Source organism: Sceloporus undulatus, chromosome 1 (assembly GCF_019175285.1).
Source record: "Sceloporus undulatus isolate JIND9_A2432 ecotype Alabama chromosome 1, SceUnd_v1.1, whole genome shotgun sequence".
NCBI classification, from domain to species: domain Eukaryota; kingdom Metazoa; phylum Chordata; class Lepidosauria; order Squamata; family Phrynosomatidae; genus Sceloporus; species Sceloporus undulatus.
In genome coordinates, this window is record NC_056522.1 from 202,351,342 (window position 1) to 202,365,446 (window position 14,105).

The following is a 14,105-nucleotide window of genomic DNA, read 5'->3' on the forward strand; positions in this document are numbered from 1 at the left end:
CATACAACTACATTTCTCCTCCTCCTCTTCTCCCCCCCCCCCCAGTTTTACAGTACCATTGGCTGCTGTTCAGATTCCCACATTAGCCTGACAAATTGACTCAGAAGGCAGATGATGTCTTATATGCAAAAAGAAGGGGGGGGATTTCTGAGCAGAAAAAAAATCTCTGAGCAAAAACATTTTTCTGAGCGTATCTGAAAAATCCCCATCCTGAAGCATCTGTTCAATTACATTATATAAGTAATAATCATTGTGAATGTACAAAGATTATTTAAAATCAACTTTAAAAACCCCAAGGAAATTTCTTTACATGCAAACCACCTTCCAGCAATCAGCAGAGCAGAAGACATCATGGTGCCTTTCAGATATTTTGAACTCCAAGCCGCAGCAAGCACACCCAGTGGTGGTGGATTATGGGAGTTATGGTTCAAAGCATCTGGATGGCACCAGGTCATCTATCCCTGATTTACAATCTAGGACCAAGAAGATGCCTATTCAACATCCCCAATCAGCAATAAAGCTCACTGGTTGCCCTTTGGCCAGTCCTCATTTCTCTCTGAGTAGCCTACTTTACAGGGCTGTTGTGAGAATAAAATAAAATGAGGGGGAACGTGGACATTCCTTAAGTTCCTTGGAGGAATGATGGGATAGAAAAGCAACAAATAAATAAAATATTAGTATAACTCTCAGCCTCAAGGGAAGGCAATGCCAAATCTCTCTGAATTAATCTTAAATAATAATAATAATAATAAATAAATAAAACTTTTATTTATACCCCACTTTTTGTTAAAACAATCAAAGCGGCTTACAACAGTTCAAATAGTACATCCATATATACAAAGTATATATCTTGTAAAGGAAATTCCATAATAGGGTTTGCCTGATGGGTCACGGTAAGTCAGAAATGATTTGAAGGCACACAATACACACATAAATAAAAGGATGATATACACTATAGGGAAAGCCAGCACGGTGTAGTGGTTTGAGTGTTAGAATGCTGCTACACTGCAGAAATAAACGGTTTCACACTACTTTAACTTCCAGGGTTCAATGCCATGGAATACTGAGATTTGTGATCTGGTGGAGCATCAGAGCTCTAACAGGAAAGGCTACATCGATCACAAAAATACAAATCCCAGAATTCCATAGCATTGAGTCATGGCAGTTAAAGTAGTTTCAAACTGTTTCATTTCTGCAGTGTGGATACATTCTAAGAGACCAGAGTTCAAATCTCCGTTCAGCCATAGAAATCCAACAAAGAAGATGACAGTAGCCTACTAGTATGGCTACAGAAGGAACAAGTGTGATGCAGCGGCTTTAGTGTTCGACTAGGACTCTGAGAGCCCAGTGTTCGAATCCCTGCTCTATCATAGAAACGCAGTGGGTTCCTCTCAACCTCAGCAGAAGCCAGTGGCCAAAGCTCCTCTGAAGAAATCTTGCCAAGAAAAACTCAATGATAGGTTCACCTTAGGACTGACATAAATCAGAAATTATTTGAAGGTACACAACAACAACATGGCTATAAAAGAGTAAAGAACTTACAAACCTGATGTTGAAGACAGACAAGTAATTACTATCTGGTCTCTCCACGTTGCTGGAGTTGGAGAAACATCTGAATCCACCCTGTTCAGGGCAGAATCCTATTGAAGGCTAGACTGGCCTTTTATGTCATCGAGCAAAATGAAAACCCCATGACAGGTTCACCTTAAGGTTGCTGTAAGTCAGAAACAACATTAAGGCACACAGCTACAGCATGATTCTGTGGTAGTCAAAACTACTTTGCACCAAATGCATCTGATGAAGTAGACTGAAGTCTAAGAAAGCTCATGCTGCCAATTTCTTTCTTTCAGTTAGTCTCAAAGATGCTACAATATCTCTCTGTGTACCGATTCTACAGTCTAACACAGCTATATCTTTGAATTTTACTTTGCAAGAGTTAAATGATTTAGTTCCTATATACCATATATCACTCAAAGTTGCTAATGCTGGTGGAGGGAAAGGCGGCAATAGTAGGAGCAAGATGAAACTGGAAGAGGGACATTTTAGCAACAAGAACTAACTCAGTTTTATGACCTGTCACTTTTGTTTCACATTCTGTGAGGCAGCTATAATACAAAAACAGTACAGCAAAAGCAGCTCAGTTTTAGACAAGATAATGTTTCTACTCCATGGAGATTCCTTTATTTGGTGGTCACTTTGTGTTGTCCAGGGACATATATTTTCCATACAAAAACAAGTCTGGAGTCTGGGACTATTTGCTGACCCTTCTTTGTTGTCACAGAAGGTGGGTACTGCCTCTATGGTCTGACCCTTTTAGGCTGGTGCATCAGCAAAACCTTGCCCGGAAAGAGATAGCCCAAGTGCCTTAACCTAGTTAAGTGTGCAAGAAATGCTCAAGACCTCAGATATTTTAATATTGTTGAGGTAATGAGGAATGTTCAAAGTCAGGATACCTGCTGTGAAAACTAGTGCCCCTTTATCACATATGTAAATGATAATGGGCCCATAAGTGTTCTTCCAACTCAGCAGGGAACCCTATGGAAAGCTCTCCTAGGCTGCATGTGGCAATGTTAGGGACTTTACCTGTCTGATGATCCTAATTAACACTTCTCTTATGCTTGCAATTACTGCTGTCAATTGTTGTGCTTCTTATTATTTGTTCTATGAATTGTACCAGATTTTATTACTTTGTTCAAACTGTACAGATGCATTTAAGACTAAAAAAACTAATACAAAATATTTATGGGAAAGCAAAGATGTTTTACTGCAGTGATCCATATCTTTGTAAACTCCAGATCAGATTATTGCATGCACTTACATGGGGCTGCCTTTCAAGAAACTGCAGTTTGTCCAAAATACAGCTGTGAAGTGGGCAATAAAATAATTTTACACCTGTGCTTTGCCAAGCTCTTCCGGTTCCTGGCTCCTAGTAAGTTTCTGCTCTCAGTTCAAAGTGCTGGTTTTACCTTTTAAAGCCTTCCACTTCATGGGACCAGTGAGTGTGAAGGTCCACTTCTTTAAGTAAAGGCCTTTTTTTTCAAGAGTCTCCACCATCTGTGGTGTGACTACAGGAGAAAACGCTTACGGACTGGTGTCACCCCAAATCTTTACAATATTCTCTCCAAGGATGCTTGTCTAGCAACTACTTTGATATATTTCTATGCCAGCCTTTCTAATTCAGCCTGTTTTGCATCCACTGATTGCATTTATGCTGGTTTGCATTGGTTTTATTTCTGCTGATAGTTTTTACACAGTTCTTTCAAAACTGCAATATATGGTTTTGTTTTAATGAATTTAGCCAAATTCTTGAGCCTCTACAAGCCATCTGAGAAATCTTTGAAGAGTGTATTCAAAAACCTTGTCATAAGAGCCCTGGTGGCGCAGTGGGTAAATGCCTGTACTGCAGCCATTCACTCAAAACCACAAGGTTGCGAGTTCAAGACCAGCAAAAGGGCCCAAGCTTGACTCAGGCTTGCATCCTTCCGAGGTCGCTAAAATGAGTACCCAGACTGTTGGGGGCAAATTAGCTTACTTGCTAATTAGCTTACTTGCTGTTCACCGCTATGATCTTTGGAATAGCGGTATATAAATAAAACAAATTATTATTATTATTATTATAAATGAAGAATGATTCCCTTTGTACTATATGGGCTCTAACCTAGAACTTTAAGTGACATAAAGTTAAGTGACATAAAGGCAGAACTTGGCAAAGTTACTTTTTGGATGTCGCAACTCCCATCATCCCAGAATCTCTCAGTCAATATGGCTACCGGGGAATTCTGGGAGTTGTCATCCCCCAAATGTACTACATGCTTTCAATGTACCTCCATGTATGTGTGGCCAGTGGCCATGTTGAACAGGAGATTCTGCGACCTGCCATCTGAAAAAGCAACACTTTGCATATGGGCTATGCCACACATTACCCAGTATGCTACTCAGTGTGCATTTAGCAAATAAATGGAACTAATCACAGTCTCTGGAGGAAGAAACATGCATGATGCATGTATTTCTCAGCATGTGTGTCTCATTCACATATTACTCTCTTTTTTCCCTTTTAAATATAACACACCACAGATGTTCTTTTAAAACACATGCAGCCTGTCAATACCTTTGACCCATCTACAGTAGCAAAACTTCATATTCTGAGTATGTCAATCCTGACATGTTACCTTAACAGCCCCTTGCTATCTCCAGCTGGGCATTGGCCAAAGGAAGGAGATAAGATATCTGTGATGGATATGGATCCTTGTTTCATCAAATTTAGAGAAGGGCTGGTAGACACATCCATTTATATCAAGAGTGGAAAACCATCTGGGCCTCCAGATGTTTTGGATTTCTGCTCCCAAAAGACCCAGCCAGTATGGCTAATGGTAAGAGGGGGAAAGAGTTTGTCCGCAACATTTGGAGGGCCAAAGGTTCCCTTCCACTGGTTGATACCCTTTGTGAATAAAGAGATTAGGACTTTTAAATTCACCAATTCAACAGAGAGCATTCTGGAGAGGTACAACCTTGCAAAAATTGCAACTAAAATAGTAGACAGTTATTTCAGAACTCTTATGCAACCATAGCATTAACTTGCCAGCTGCAGAAGCAGTGCCTTTTAAAAAAAAAAAAGAGTTCTATTATGTAGCTAATGTTCTGTTTTTATTAAAATGAAATAAAGGTACAGTGCAAAATGCACAGAGTAAAGTGGATTGTTCTCTCCATGTACAAATATAGCAAATCAGGTGAAATGTAAGGAATCACTGCATGGGAACGTTACCCGTATATGGGGACAAAACAGGAATATGAAGAGGGAAATGTAAAATGAACAGCACTGTTGTCTAATGAGGTTAGAGTGTATATGTAAATACAGTCCTAGCTCCAACAAACAAACAACAAGTAAATAAATGCAAGCTAGATTGTCAGCAAACCACTGAATATTCACATTCATCAGATAAAGGGTGCTAAAACATAATTGTATTAAGGAGCAAGCCACAATGTTTGCCATGCTCACAGTCAATGAGGAAAGCTAACGTTTGCTGCATGGTAAATTATTCCCAATTACATTTACCAGAGTGGCTCCCTAATTATACATATAAACAAAATAAGGCACAGCAACCCTAAAGTAATCAAATCATTTCCTTTGCACGTTAGTATCATTCTGGCACTAGAAGACACCAAGCTTCCTTTTGCCATTTGCCATTGCTTTTCACTCAGACAATGAAAAATCACACTTGGCAGCTCCTTAACTGTCCTTGGTGTGAATGTGTGTGTATATGCGCACCTTTAAATCACCTGCTGACATGGAAACCCCATGAGTTTTCTTAGGCAAGGAATACTCAGAGGTGGTGTTCAGAGTTCCTTCCTCTGAAATAGAGGCTACAGCACCTGGTACTCCTTGGCCATCTCCCATCTGAGTATTAACCAGGGCTGATCCTGCTTAGCTTCCAAGTTCAAATGGGATATAATGCCTTTAGGGTATTTGGGCCCCTATTCAGCTTGCTGTTGTTATTTACTTCCTATGTCAACCAAAGCACAAAAACACAGCCTGATTTCTAATAGCCATCTCAGCAAATTGTGGCTTCAGCCCATGAAGGGGCTCTCAGTGGTGTATTTTGCAAGTAACAGCTATTTACACAAGTGCCCTTCATGAGACGTATATATTACATACAGCTCTATACTCAGAAAACACTTTCAGAAGACCAAACACAGCTTTACAAAGGGGGCCTGGGAAAAAAAAACATTCACAATTTTACCAGTTGCCATGCTGAGCTCTAATATACTAAAAGCGACATCATTCCATAACCAATAAATTCCTCCAAACAAACACGACCTGTTTATTAGAAACTGGCATCTCTTTTTCTTCTCTCTTACACAGAAAGCAAGATACATTTTGTCAAAGCAGTGTCATGACAGAAGATCCTTAATGACCTCTTGGAAATGGAACAAATTTATTTTGGGTAGAGGAAGTACCCTCTCCCAAGCATGACAAGAGGAAAATTAAGATATTAAAGTATTTCTTGTTCTCTTCTTTTCAAGCCATCACAAGAAACACAAGACTGACTGCTTCTTATTTTAACTGGGAGCCTTTTTATCTCCATGGATTTCTCAGCTACCAAGAATCCTGCAGAGTTCCCAAAACGCAGCCATATTTTAAGTCACATCTGTAAGTCACTACACCTATCAGCTCTATATGTACATATGACATCTTTGATGGAAGAGAGACCTCTCAAAGGTACCAGGTCCAGGATGTGCAGGAGAAGGGATGAGGGATACTGCTTAGGAACTAGGCACCCTAAATTGATCCATTCCATCAGGAAGATTCCAGGATCACTGACACAGAATTTTTCCATGCTACGTACAATGTTTCCTAGCCACTGACACAGATTTTTTTCATGCTACATACAATGTTTCCTCGCCTCTGAAACAGATTTTTTTCATGCTACATACAATGTTTCCTAGCCACTGACACAGAATTTTTTTCATGCTACATACAATGTTTCCTAGCAAGAAAAGAAACCTTGTCAGGATGGACAGTAGTCACATATGCCTGACCTTGTCTCTTACTTAGTGCTGGGTAGGAGAGATAGCTCCCTCGTCTGCACAATGTCATGCCAGGATAGAACAGGGACTCAGAGAAAGGCAGGGTCAGCCTTGGAAAAGCTGCTGTACTGGATTACAAGTCCCAGAATCCCCCATTTAAGGACCATATGAGGTGGATAATTCTAGGAGTCAAACGAATTAATTTTTCTAATGCTTTTCTCACTCCTTCTGAGTAATTTGTAAAGCCCCAGCACAAAGAGGGACCAATGGATCCCCCTCCTCTGAGACCTCCGTGCATGACAGAGGTCTCAATGGAAAGGACAACCACAAATAATAGCTAGCTCATAAGGTCTACCAGGACGGTGTATGTCCTTAGGGATGCCTTCATGCCCACTCCAGGGTGGCTGATTTTGTTTTATTGAAAGAGCAGATCCATTACTAATTCCTCCATTAGTATTTCCTTTCCTCTCCTTCCTTTTTAATAAAATAAAAATAAAATTCATGTCATTTCTTTATATCTCCCCAACGTTCTCCTGTACACATCAAGTCAGACAGAAAAGAAGGACAGAAAACACTGCATTAAATTAACAAGCATTATACTATAAATGCACTTTCTAAGCAACTCAATTAAGGCAGTACTGTAGGGAGAAAAATATTTTTTCCCTGGAACAAAATATCATTCATGATCATAATTGAAAATACAAAGCATTTTCCCCTCGGTGGTCAAAACCCTTCACATATATTATTTTATTTTTTTATCACATTTTTAAAAGTGCCCAACAACAAAAATAGCCATTACAGTAAAATTACCCGATCTTTCTCTCTTACACACCTCTCTATTTCTTCTGCTACCATACCACACCACATTTAATTATACTGACTAGGACTGATGGGATTTACAGTCAAAGACCATCATGACAGCAACATATCCCCAGCCCTACCTTTTAGACTATGAGGCCATGAACCCAGAACAATCACACAACAGCAGCCAAAAAAAAAAATCCAATGACTTCAATAGATTGCAAAAGAACCACAGCACAAGCCTCATAAGTACTACACTTCAAGATGCGTAGCAATTTGAGCACTGGACTCAGAATCTGAGGGGTCAGGTTTTTAATCCCCACTCAACTATAGAAACCCACTGGGTGATCTTGGACAAGTCCCACTGTCTCAGCTTCAGAGGAAGGCAACAGCAAAGTCCCTCTGAACAAATCTTGAGGTGGCAGCAGCAGCAGCAACACCACCTCATAAGATCAACCTCACTTATTTTATCACTCTCATTGATTCCTCCCCCACAGAGAGCTGAAAAGTGCTAAAAGTCACACTGGGTACAAAACTATTTGGAAAATAGAGGGGTGGGGAGCACAGCAAAACCAAGAACAAACCATTCCACATTTGACAATTCTTTTTTCCTTGCAATCCAATTAAATAACAAACGTAGCCAGTACGATGCAAATCCCCACACATGAGGAATGCTTCCAGTATAACAGCCACTGCAAACCATGATGTCTCACAAGCAGAAAAACACACACACACACCAAACAAAACATATAGCAAATCGATTAAGAGCCAAAGTGATTAGAAGCATCATGTACAGCCCAGAATAACTTCATTTTTACAACCTCAACATTAAACAGTGGACCACTCCATTGCAAATTTTGCTCATCCACAGAGAACACCATGACTGGAAAAAAATTACTTTAAGTCCAGGGGAAAATCCTGGGACAGCATTTGCATAGCTTCCTGTGTTAAAAGAGTAAACCATGCATCTTTACCAACTCATTAAGCCTCTGGTGCAAGAAACTGTGGGGTGGATTTACATCGCTCCCCAAGCTGTGCAATTGTTTTGAGGTTACTGTATCTGAATAGAGAACACCCATCTCCTCAGAAGACAAACTCCAAATAGAAAACTTTCAATATTCTTTAAACAAAATAAATATCACAGGAATGAAAGGAAGAGGAAACATGCTTTTTATTTCAGTATTGCACCATTTCTTAGCCTTCAGCGGTCCTAATAAGCCACATCCGTAATAACCATTTAGTTTCCACAAACATAACACGGGGAAACACTTGACAACAAGGGTCACTATTTCCAGCCCAAGTGTCACCTAGCCTGTGTAGCTGACAATCACAGCTTCATGGTACATTCAAGCCCACATCTCGCTACACTTGTTCCATTCACCTTACAAAATTCCTGTGTTCTCTAAAATCCACTTACAAACATTACAAGGCAAGCACATCTGTTCCGCTAAAGCATCCTCCATCCAGATGAACTTTTCATTCCTACCCTCCCCTTCCATCCCACCCACCACCCAGACCAGCATCTCCACATTTTGCAAGCTTAGCTCCTCTGTCCCCCCCCCCCGCCCCCTTACCTGCAGTTAGGTGGTGGATCCAGGGTGATTTCAGCTAGCTCCTTCTGAATCCTGTTGGCAAAATGAGAAGAGACACAAAGCATTTGAGATAGGCTACGGAATAAATCAGGGAATTACACTGCCCTCTACCACCATGCAGTTAAATGCAAGATTGGTTTTGCCTTCAGTAATGCTAACATGGCTGCTTCCTCTTTGTTCTCAGAGGCATAACCCAAATCCCATAACAGAGAAAGTTTGCAGCCTTTTTTCCTGCACTGTTTCAGTAAACAGACAGAGCATTTACACCTTGGCCTGGCAGGAATCCCCATGGCGTCCTCAGAAAAGTGAGTCTGAGGGATTTCCAGCCACTCTTTCTGAGAGAGTTTTTCTTTTTAATCTTATATGCAAATGAGACCAGGAAGGGAGGGGAAGCAAGGAGGAAACAGAAGTGCATTTCAGAATGACTTTCTACCAGCATTACCCAAGTTACAGCCAAGGTAGCTAGGTACATGGTAAACAAGGGCACGTTTTTGGCAAGGGTTTGCCTGCTGCCGATAGTGAATTTTTAACACTTCACTTTATCTCCTAAACATGTAAGCAGGTGACTGGACCTAAACCTAGTCACAACATTAGATTTATTTTACTTATTCTTTTTCCTTCTGCTCTTTCATCTCATACAAATTGATTATTTTAACATTTAAACTGCAGACCTTGTATAATAAAATAAATACTGATGTGTCTAATGATGGTTTTAGCCCAGATGATGTCTCTGGGCCACAGTTCTAAAGCTGTTAGTTTCCAAAGAGAAAATGTTTCAACAGCTTTATCCCAGTTTCATGGAAGTTATTAGCAGAATGAAGCTTTTGTCATTTCCCCCCAAGAACAAAATATTCTTTGGGGCTGCTTTTGGTGCTCATTTTACACACTCCAGGCAATTTATGTTTTGCCGACAGAAGATCTATGACAATGACAAATGGTCTAGATGTAATTCAGATCCTCTGGATTTGCACCCTATGAGAATTTACGCAGGACATCAAACCCGGCAACACACGAGGCTAAGATTTTACAAGATCAAACAAGATATTTAGAGGGAAACACACTGGAACTATATATCAGCAACAAGCGTAGTGTACATATACTTTGAAAGCAGCTAATGAAAAAAATGTCCTTAAACGCATCAAAGGTTGCACAAACACACACACAATTCATTCCCTATCATTTTTCCTAATGAAAAACAAATCTACTATATACTCTTTTATTTCTAGCCTTTCTTCAATTTACCATTTTCATTTTAGAAGCAGCAGATGGTAAACGCTAACATCACTCAAACTATTTTTTTTGCAGAAATTTACCTGCAAATGCAAGCTCTCCACACTCCTAAAGGCAGTCCCAGCATTTCCCTCCAAATATAAAATATAAGCCTCCACTTTAGAGTCAACATGAAAAGTCTAACTGATTCAGACAAAGGTGAATTACATCTGTAAACATTTTTGACGCCATTGGTTAGATGTGCTTCTGGATAATACAATTAGTTCGAGTAAACTTCAGGGAAAGAATTACCCAGTTATCTCCAAAGAGGCATCAATGAAGGAATTTCAGGTTTTCCCAAATGAGATTAAAAACTATTACAGAAAACTAACAGGGACACAAACACTTTGAAAGAAAAACTTCCAGGAAACTATATATGCTTATGTGCAGATATGGAGCATACAGGAGTAACACCTGTCAAAGGTTTCCCCAAGTTTCTGACACTAGAGATAAAAGGAGTCCACCAGACCAGAAGCCCACTGAGGCAAAAGACACTACAGTTAACATCTCTGCTTGCCCTTTAACCACACAGGAAACTCTCCAGAAGTTGGCATGTGCTGAAATTCTTTTGAAAAGAGAAAGAAGTCATGCTTCTTTGAAGCAGTTGGTCCTTCTATAGGCCATCGGACAGAAGTCAAGTGAAAAACAGACAAAGAATGGATCCTTCTATTTCTTATACACGGGGACACGTCAAAAAGATGGGGGAAAACAGCCAAAAGATGTAGATCAGAATCATTCTTGGAAGTATCACATTGCTCACGTAAAACAGGCATCATATCTACAGAGGAGCCAAAGAGATCCAAGCGAAGTCCAGCGCATGGCAAATCAGTCAGGGGTTGGTTTTTCAATACTCATTTTGAAACAGATGTGCACCAGAATCATAGGTTTGGCCCCTCTTGCGCCTGTAGGGCAAGAAACTCTGCCTGGATCAATTCAACTAACATGCTCAACATGGCAACTTGGTTGCATACAAGCTGGCCCTGATGGGATTCTCTCTCAAGGGCTTTTGGTAGAACCCACATCAGCCAGGCAGGCCCTTTTCTATCTGCTATGGGGTCACTATCATCTCAATTATGAATAAGATCCTCCACGTTTGCTGCTGCTTTAGAGTAAGCAGCTCCTTCCACTGGTGATGATGAGCACCCAAACACATCACCACCACCACCATCAGTGCCAGCCTACAGTCACCCCTTTGAACTCGCAGAGGATCCATTCTGGATCCCCCCATGAATTTGGAATCTCGCGCATATTCAAGCCCCATAGCCTTAATGGGGTATGTGCATGTGGGGCGCTCGCCATGGGCATGCACCCCATTAAGTTTAATAGCAATCTCCCCTCCACAGATTTCCAAGTCCACACATTTCAAGTCCACAGACTTGGAGGGGTGACTGTATGTATATATATTACCTTTTAGCACTGGTGGATAGCTTAGCAGTAGTTTTGCTGGAGAGTTTGGTATTCTTCTTCTGCTGGGTGGCTGAAGGTTTCCTTTCTTCTTGCTCCTCAGGCTCAGGCGCTGGTGGGTCCCGCTGGTCTGCATCTGAACTACCACTGCTGGTACTTGGACTTTCGTCATCTGACCTTTGTCTGTCACTGGACATCTTGGGAAACTTTATTTTTGGGGGTGGGGGGGAGCAGCAAAAAAAGAACAAGGGAGGAAAAATCAAGTCAGATCACTCCATGAAGGGCCCTTTGACTCCATCTCCTAAACAGCCTTATTCAGCACCCTTAAAACTGGACAAGAAGAGATCCGAACAATATTTTACAAGAGTGTGGTCAGACCCCCAGAACGGCAATTCCAATACAGTATTTACGGATTATTGTATCGTCATTGTTTTTAAGGCCAAGACAAACCAAAACATACATATTTCCTTAACCCCATATCCTACTTATGCACACACACATCCCTCCACTCCAATTCTTCAGACAGGACCTCCATCTCCTACTTTCTTGGGAGGCATGAGGCAGATTCAGCAGAGTATCAAGGAGCATGAATAACTTAGGGCTTGTTGTAAAACGTCAGAGATTGTCCCCGAAATATGCTCAAGCCACTAATACCCTGTAAATATTTACCCAAGGGTCAAGGCAGTGACCTCCTTCCCCACCTTTTCCCCTTTGCTCCCCTCACCCCCAACCTATATTGCCAGCAAAACACATACTACAAATGGAGGAAAGAGAGACCCAAACAAGATCCACAACCTCAGCCCCCCCCTTCCTTCCTTGTTGGTATTTAAAGAGCTGGGGGAGGCTTTGCCATCTCAGACTCAAAGAGGGGTTTTTCATTTCCATTTTCATTCTCCCCCTTTCCACCTTCTCTTTCCAGGGCCAGCCTTATTTTGCCAACACCAAAAAGGCTCCAAACCAGGGAACTGGGGAGAAAGAAAAAAAGGGGGGGAGTGGGACATGGGTGGAATTGGGGAAAGCAAAAGAAGAGAGAGAAAAAGAGAGAGGCAAAGAAGGAGAAGGAAGGAATGAGAAGCATTAATTCCAACAGCACCTTCTGCAAAGCTTGCAACGCCACCGAGTCTTGTTGATCAGTTCCTACAAAACAGACCGACATATTTTTTTTTTCCTGCCCACTTCTATTTAAAAAAGAAAAAAAGAAAAATTCATCCAGGAAGGATCAGATGCAAAAAGAAAGAAAAAAAAGGGGGGGATGGAAAGGAGGGTTGAGAAGGAAAAGAGGGTGCTTAAATATTGCTATTATATAATTTTTCCAAAGAGAGGAGGAGGAGGAAGAAGAAGAAAAAAGAAGAAGAAGGAGGAGGAGGAGGAGAAGGGGGAGGGGGAAGGAAAGGAAAAGAGAGCAAAGGGGAAGAAAGGAAAGGAAAGGAAGGCTCCTCTCCAGAAATTGCAGCAGGGCAGAAATTGCAGCTCTGCCCTCTCTTTTTCCTCCACAGAGGAGTCCTCCTCCACCTCCTCCTCTTCCTCCCCCAGCCACCCCTCCTCCTCCTCCTCCTCCTCCTCCTCTTTGTAGGGGGAGCTGATCTCCCAGCCAGGAGGGGGCTGCTATGGCAGGAAGCTTTTTCCACCCCTATGGTGTGTGTCTATCTAGGTGTGTGTCTGTATTATGTGTGCATGCACCAAGTGAGGCGTGAACTCAGCCCAGTGCAGAAAACAAGAACAAAGCTCCCTTCCCTCCCCCTCCCTTCCCTTCGCTCCCCCCCTGCCCTCCCCTTGCAAAGAGCCACCTACTAACCCCCTTTTCCCTCCCTAGTATTATTAGATTACATTTATTCTCTCTCTCTCTCTCTCTCTCTCTATACCTTGCCAGCCGTCGTCCTGTCCCGACGTCCTCTCTCTCTCTCTCGGAGGGAGGGGAGGAAATGCCCTTGGAGGGAGGGAGGGAAGGAGGGAGGGAAGGTGGGGGGGCTGATGGAAGGAACTGAGGGAAGGTGGTGCTGGTGTGTTTTTGGGGGGGTATGGCTGGGCAGCGTGGAACATTGAGAGTGGGAGAAGAAGGGGAGGATGAGGATGATGGTGGTGCTGGTGGAGGTGGAGGGGAGAGGGAAGGAGGGAAGGGGAGGTGCAGTGAGGAGAGAGGGACGGAGGGTGGCGCTAGAGAGGCCTCCCCTTTCTCTCTCTATATGTGTATATATATGTGTGGGGGGGGGGGCTGTCTCCCTTGCCTTGCCCAGTTGCCTTGCCTTTCCAGGGGGAGGAGGATAATAATAATGTAGTGTGGTGAGAAGAAGAGTGAGTCTTCCTCTCCTGCTGCTGCCAGGATGGAACGAGGGATCGAACGTTCCAACGAACGCCCCCGCCCCTTTCTTCTTGTGTCGCTACGTTCGGCTCCAGAACGTTGCAGTCAGCAAAGTTCCAAACGAGGGGAGGGAGGGAGATAGAACGCTCGCTCCCTGCTAGCCTTCCACACACAACGCACACAGAGCCAGAAGGAGACAGAGGAGAGAACGCGCG

General features: G+C 42.2%; 1 protein-coding gene across 2 annotated transcripts in view; it reads right to left on the minus strand.

The window, feature by feature from the left end:
- UBE2E3 (ubiquitin conjugating enzyme E2 E3) overlaps positions 1–13,710 on the minus strand; it is a 149,370-nt gene extending 135,660 nt beyond the window's left edge. Inside the window, exons 1-3 of one of the 2 annotated variants that reach the window (XM_042437323.1) lie at positions 13,454–13,710; positions 11,595–11,797; positions 8,901–8,951 (exon numbers count right to left, since the gene is read on the minus strand). In XM_042437323.1, coding sequence (XP_042293257.1) covers positions 8,901–8,951; positions 11,595–11,788 — 245 coding nt within the window. In that variant the 5' untranslated portion in view covers positions 11,789–11,797; positions 13,454–13,710. Of the gene's footprint in view, positions 1–8,900; positions 8,952–11,594; positions 11,798–12,684; positions 13,095–13,453 lie in introns of those variants that run through there. The other variant, XM_042437312.1, reaches the window with a different exon arrangement.
- Positions 13,711–14,105: the final 395 nt, after the last annotated feature.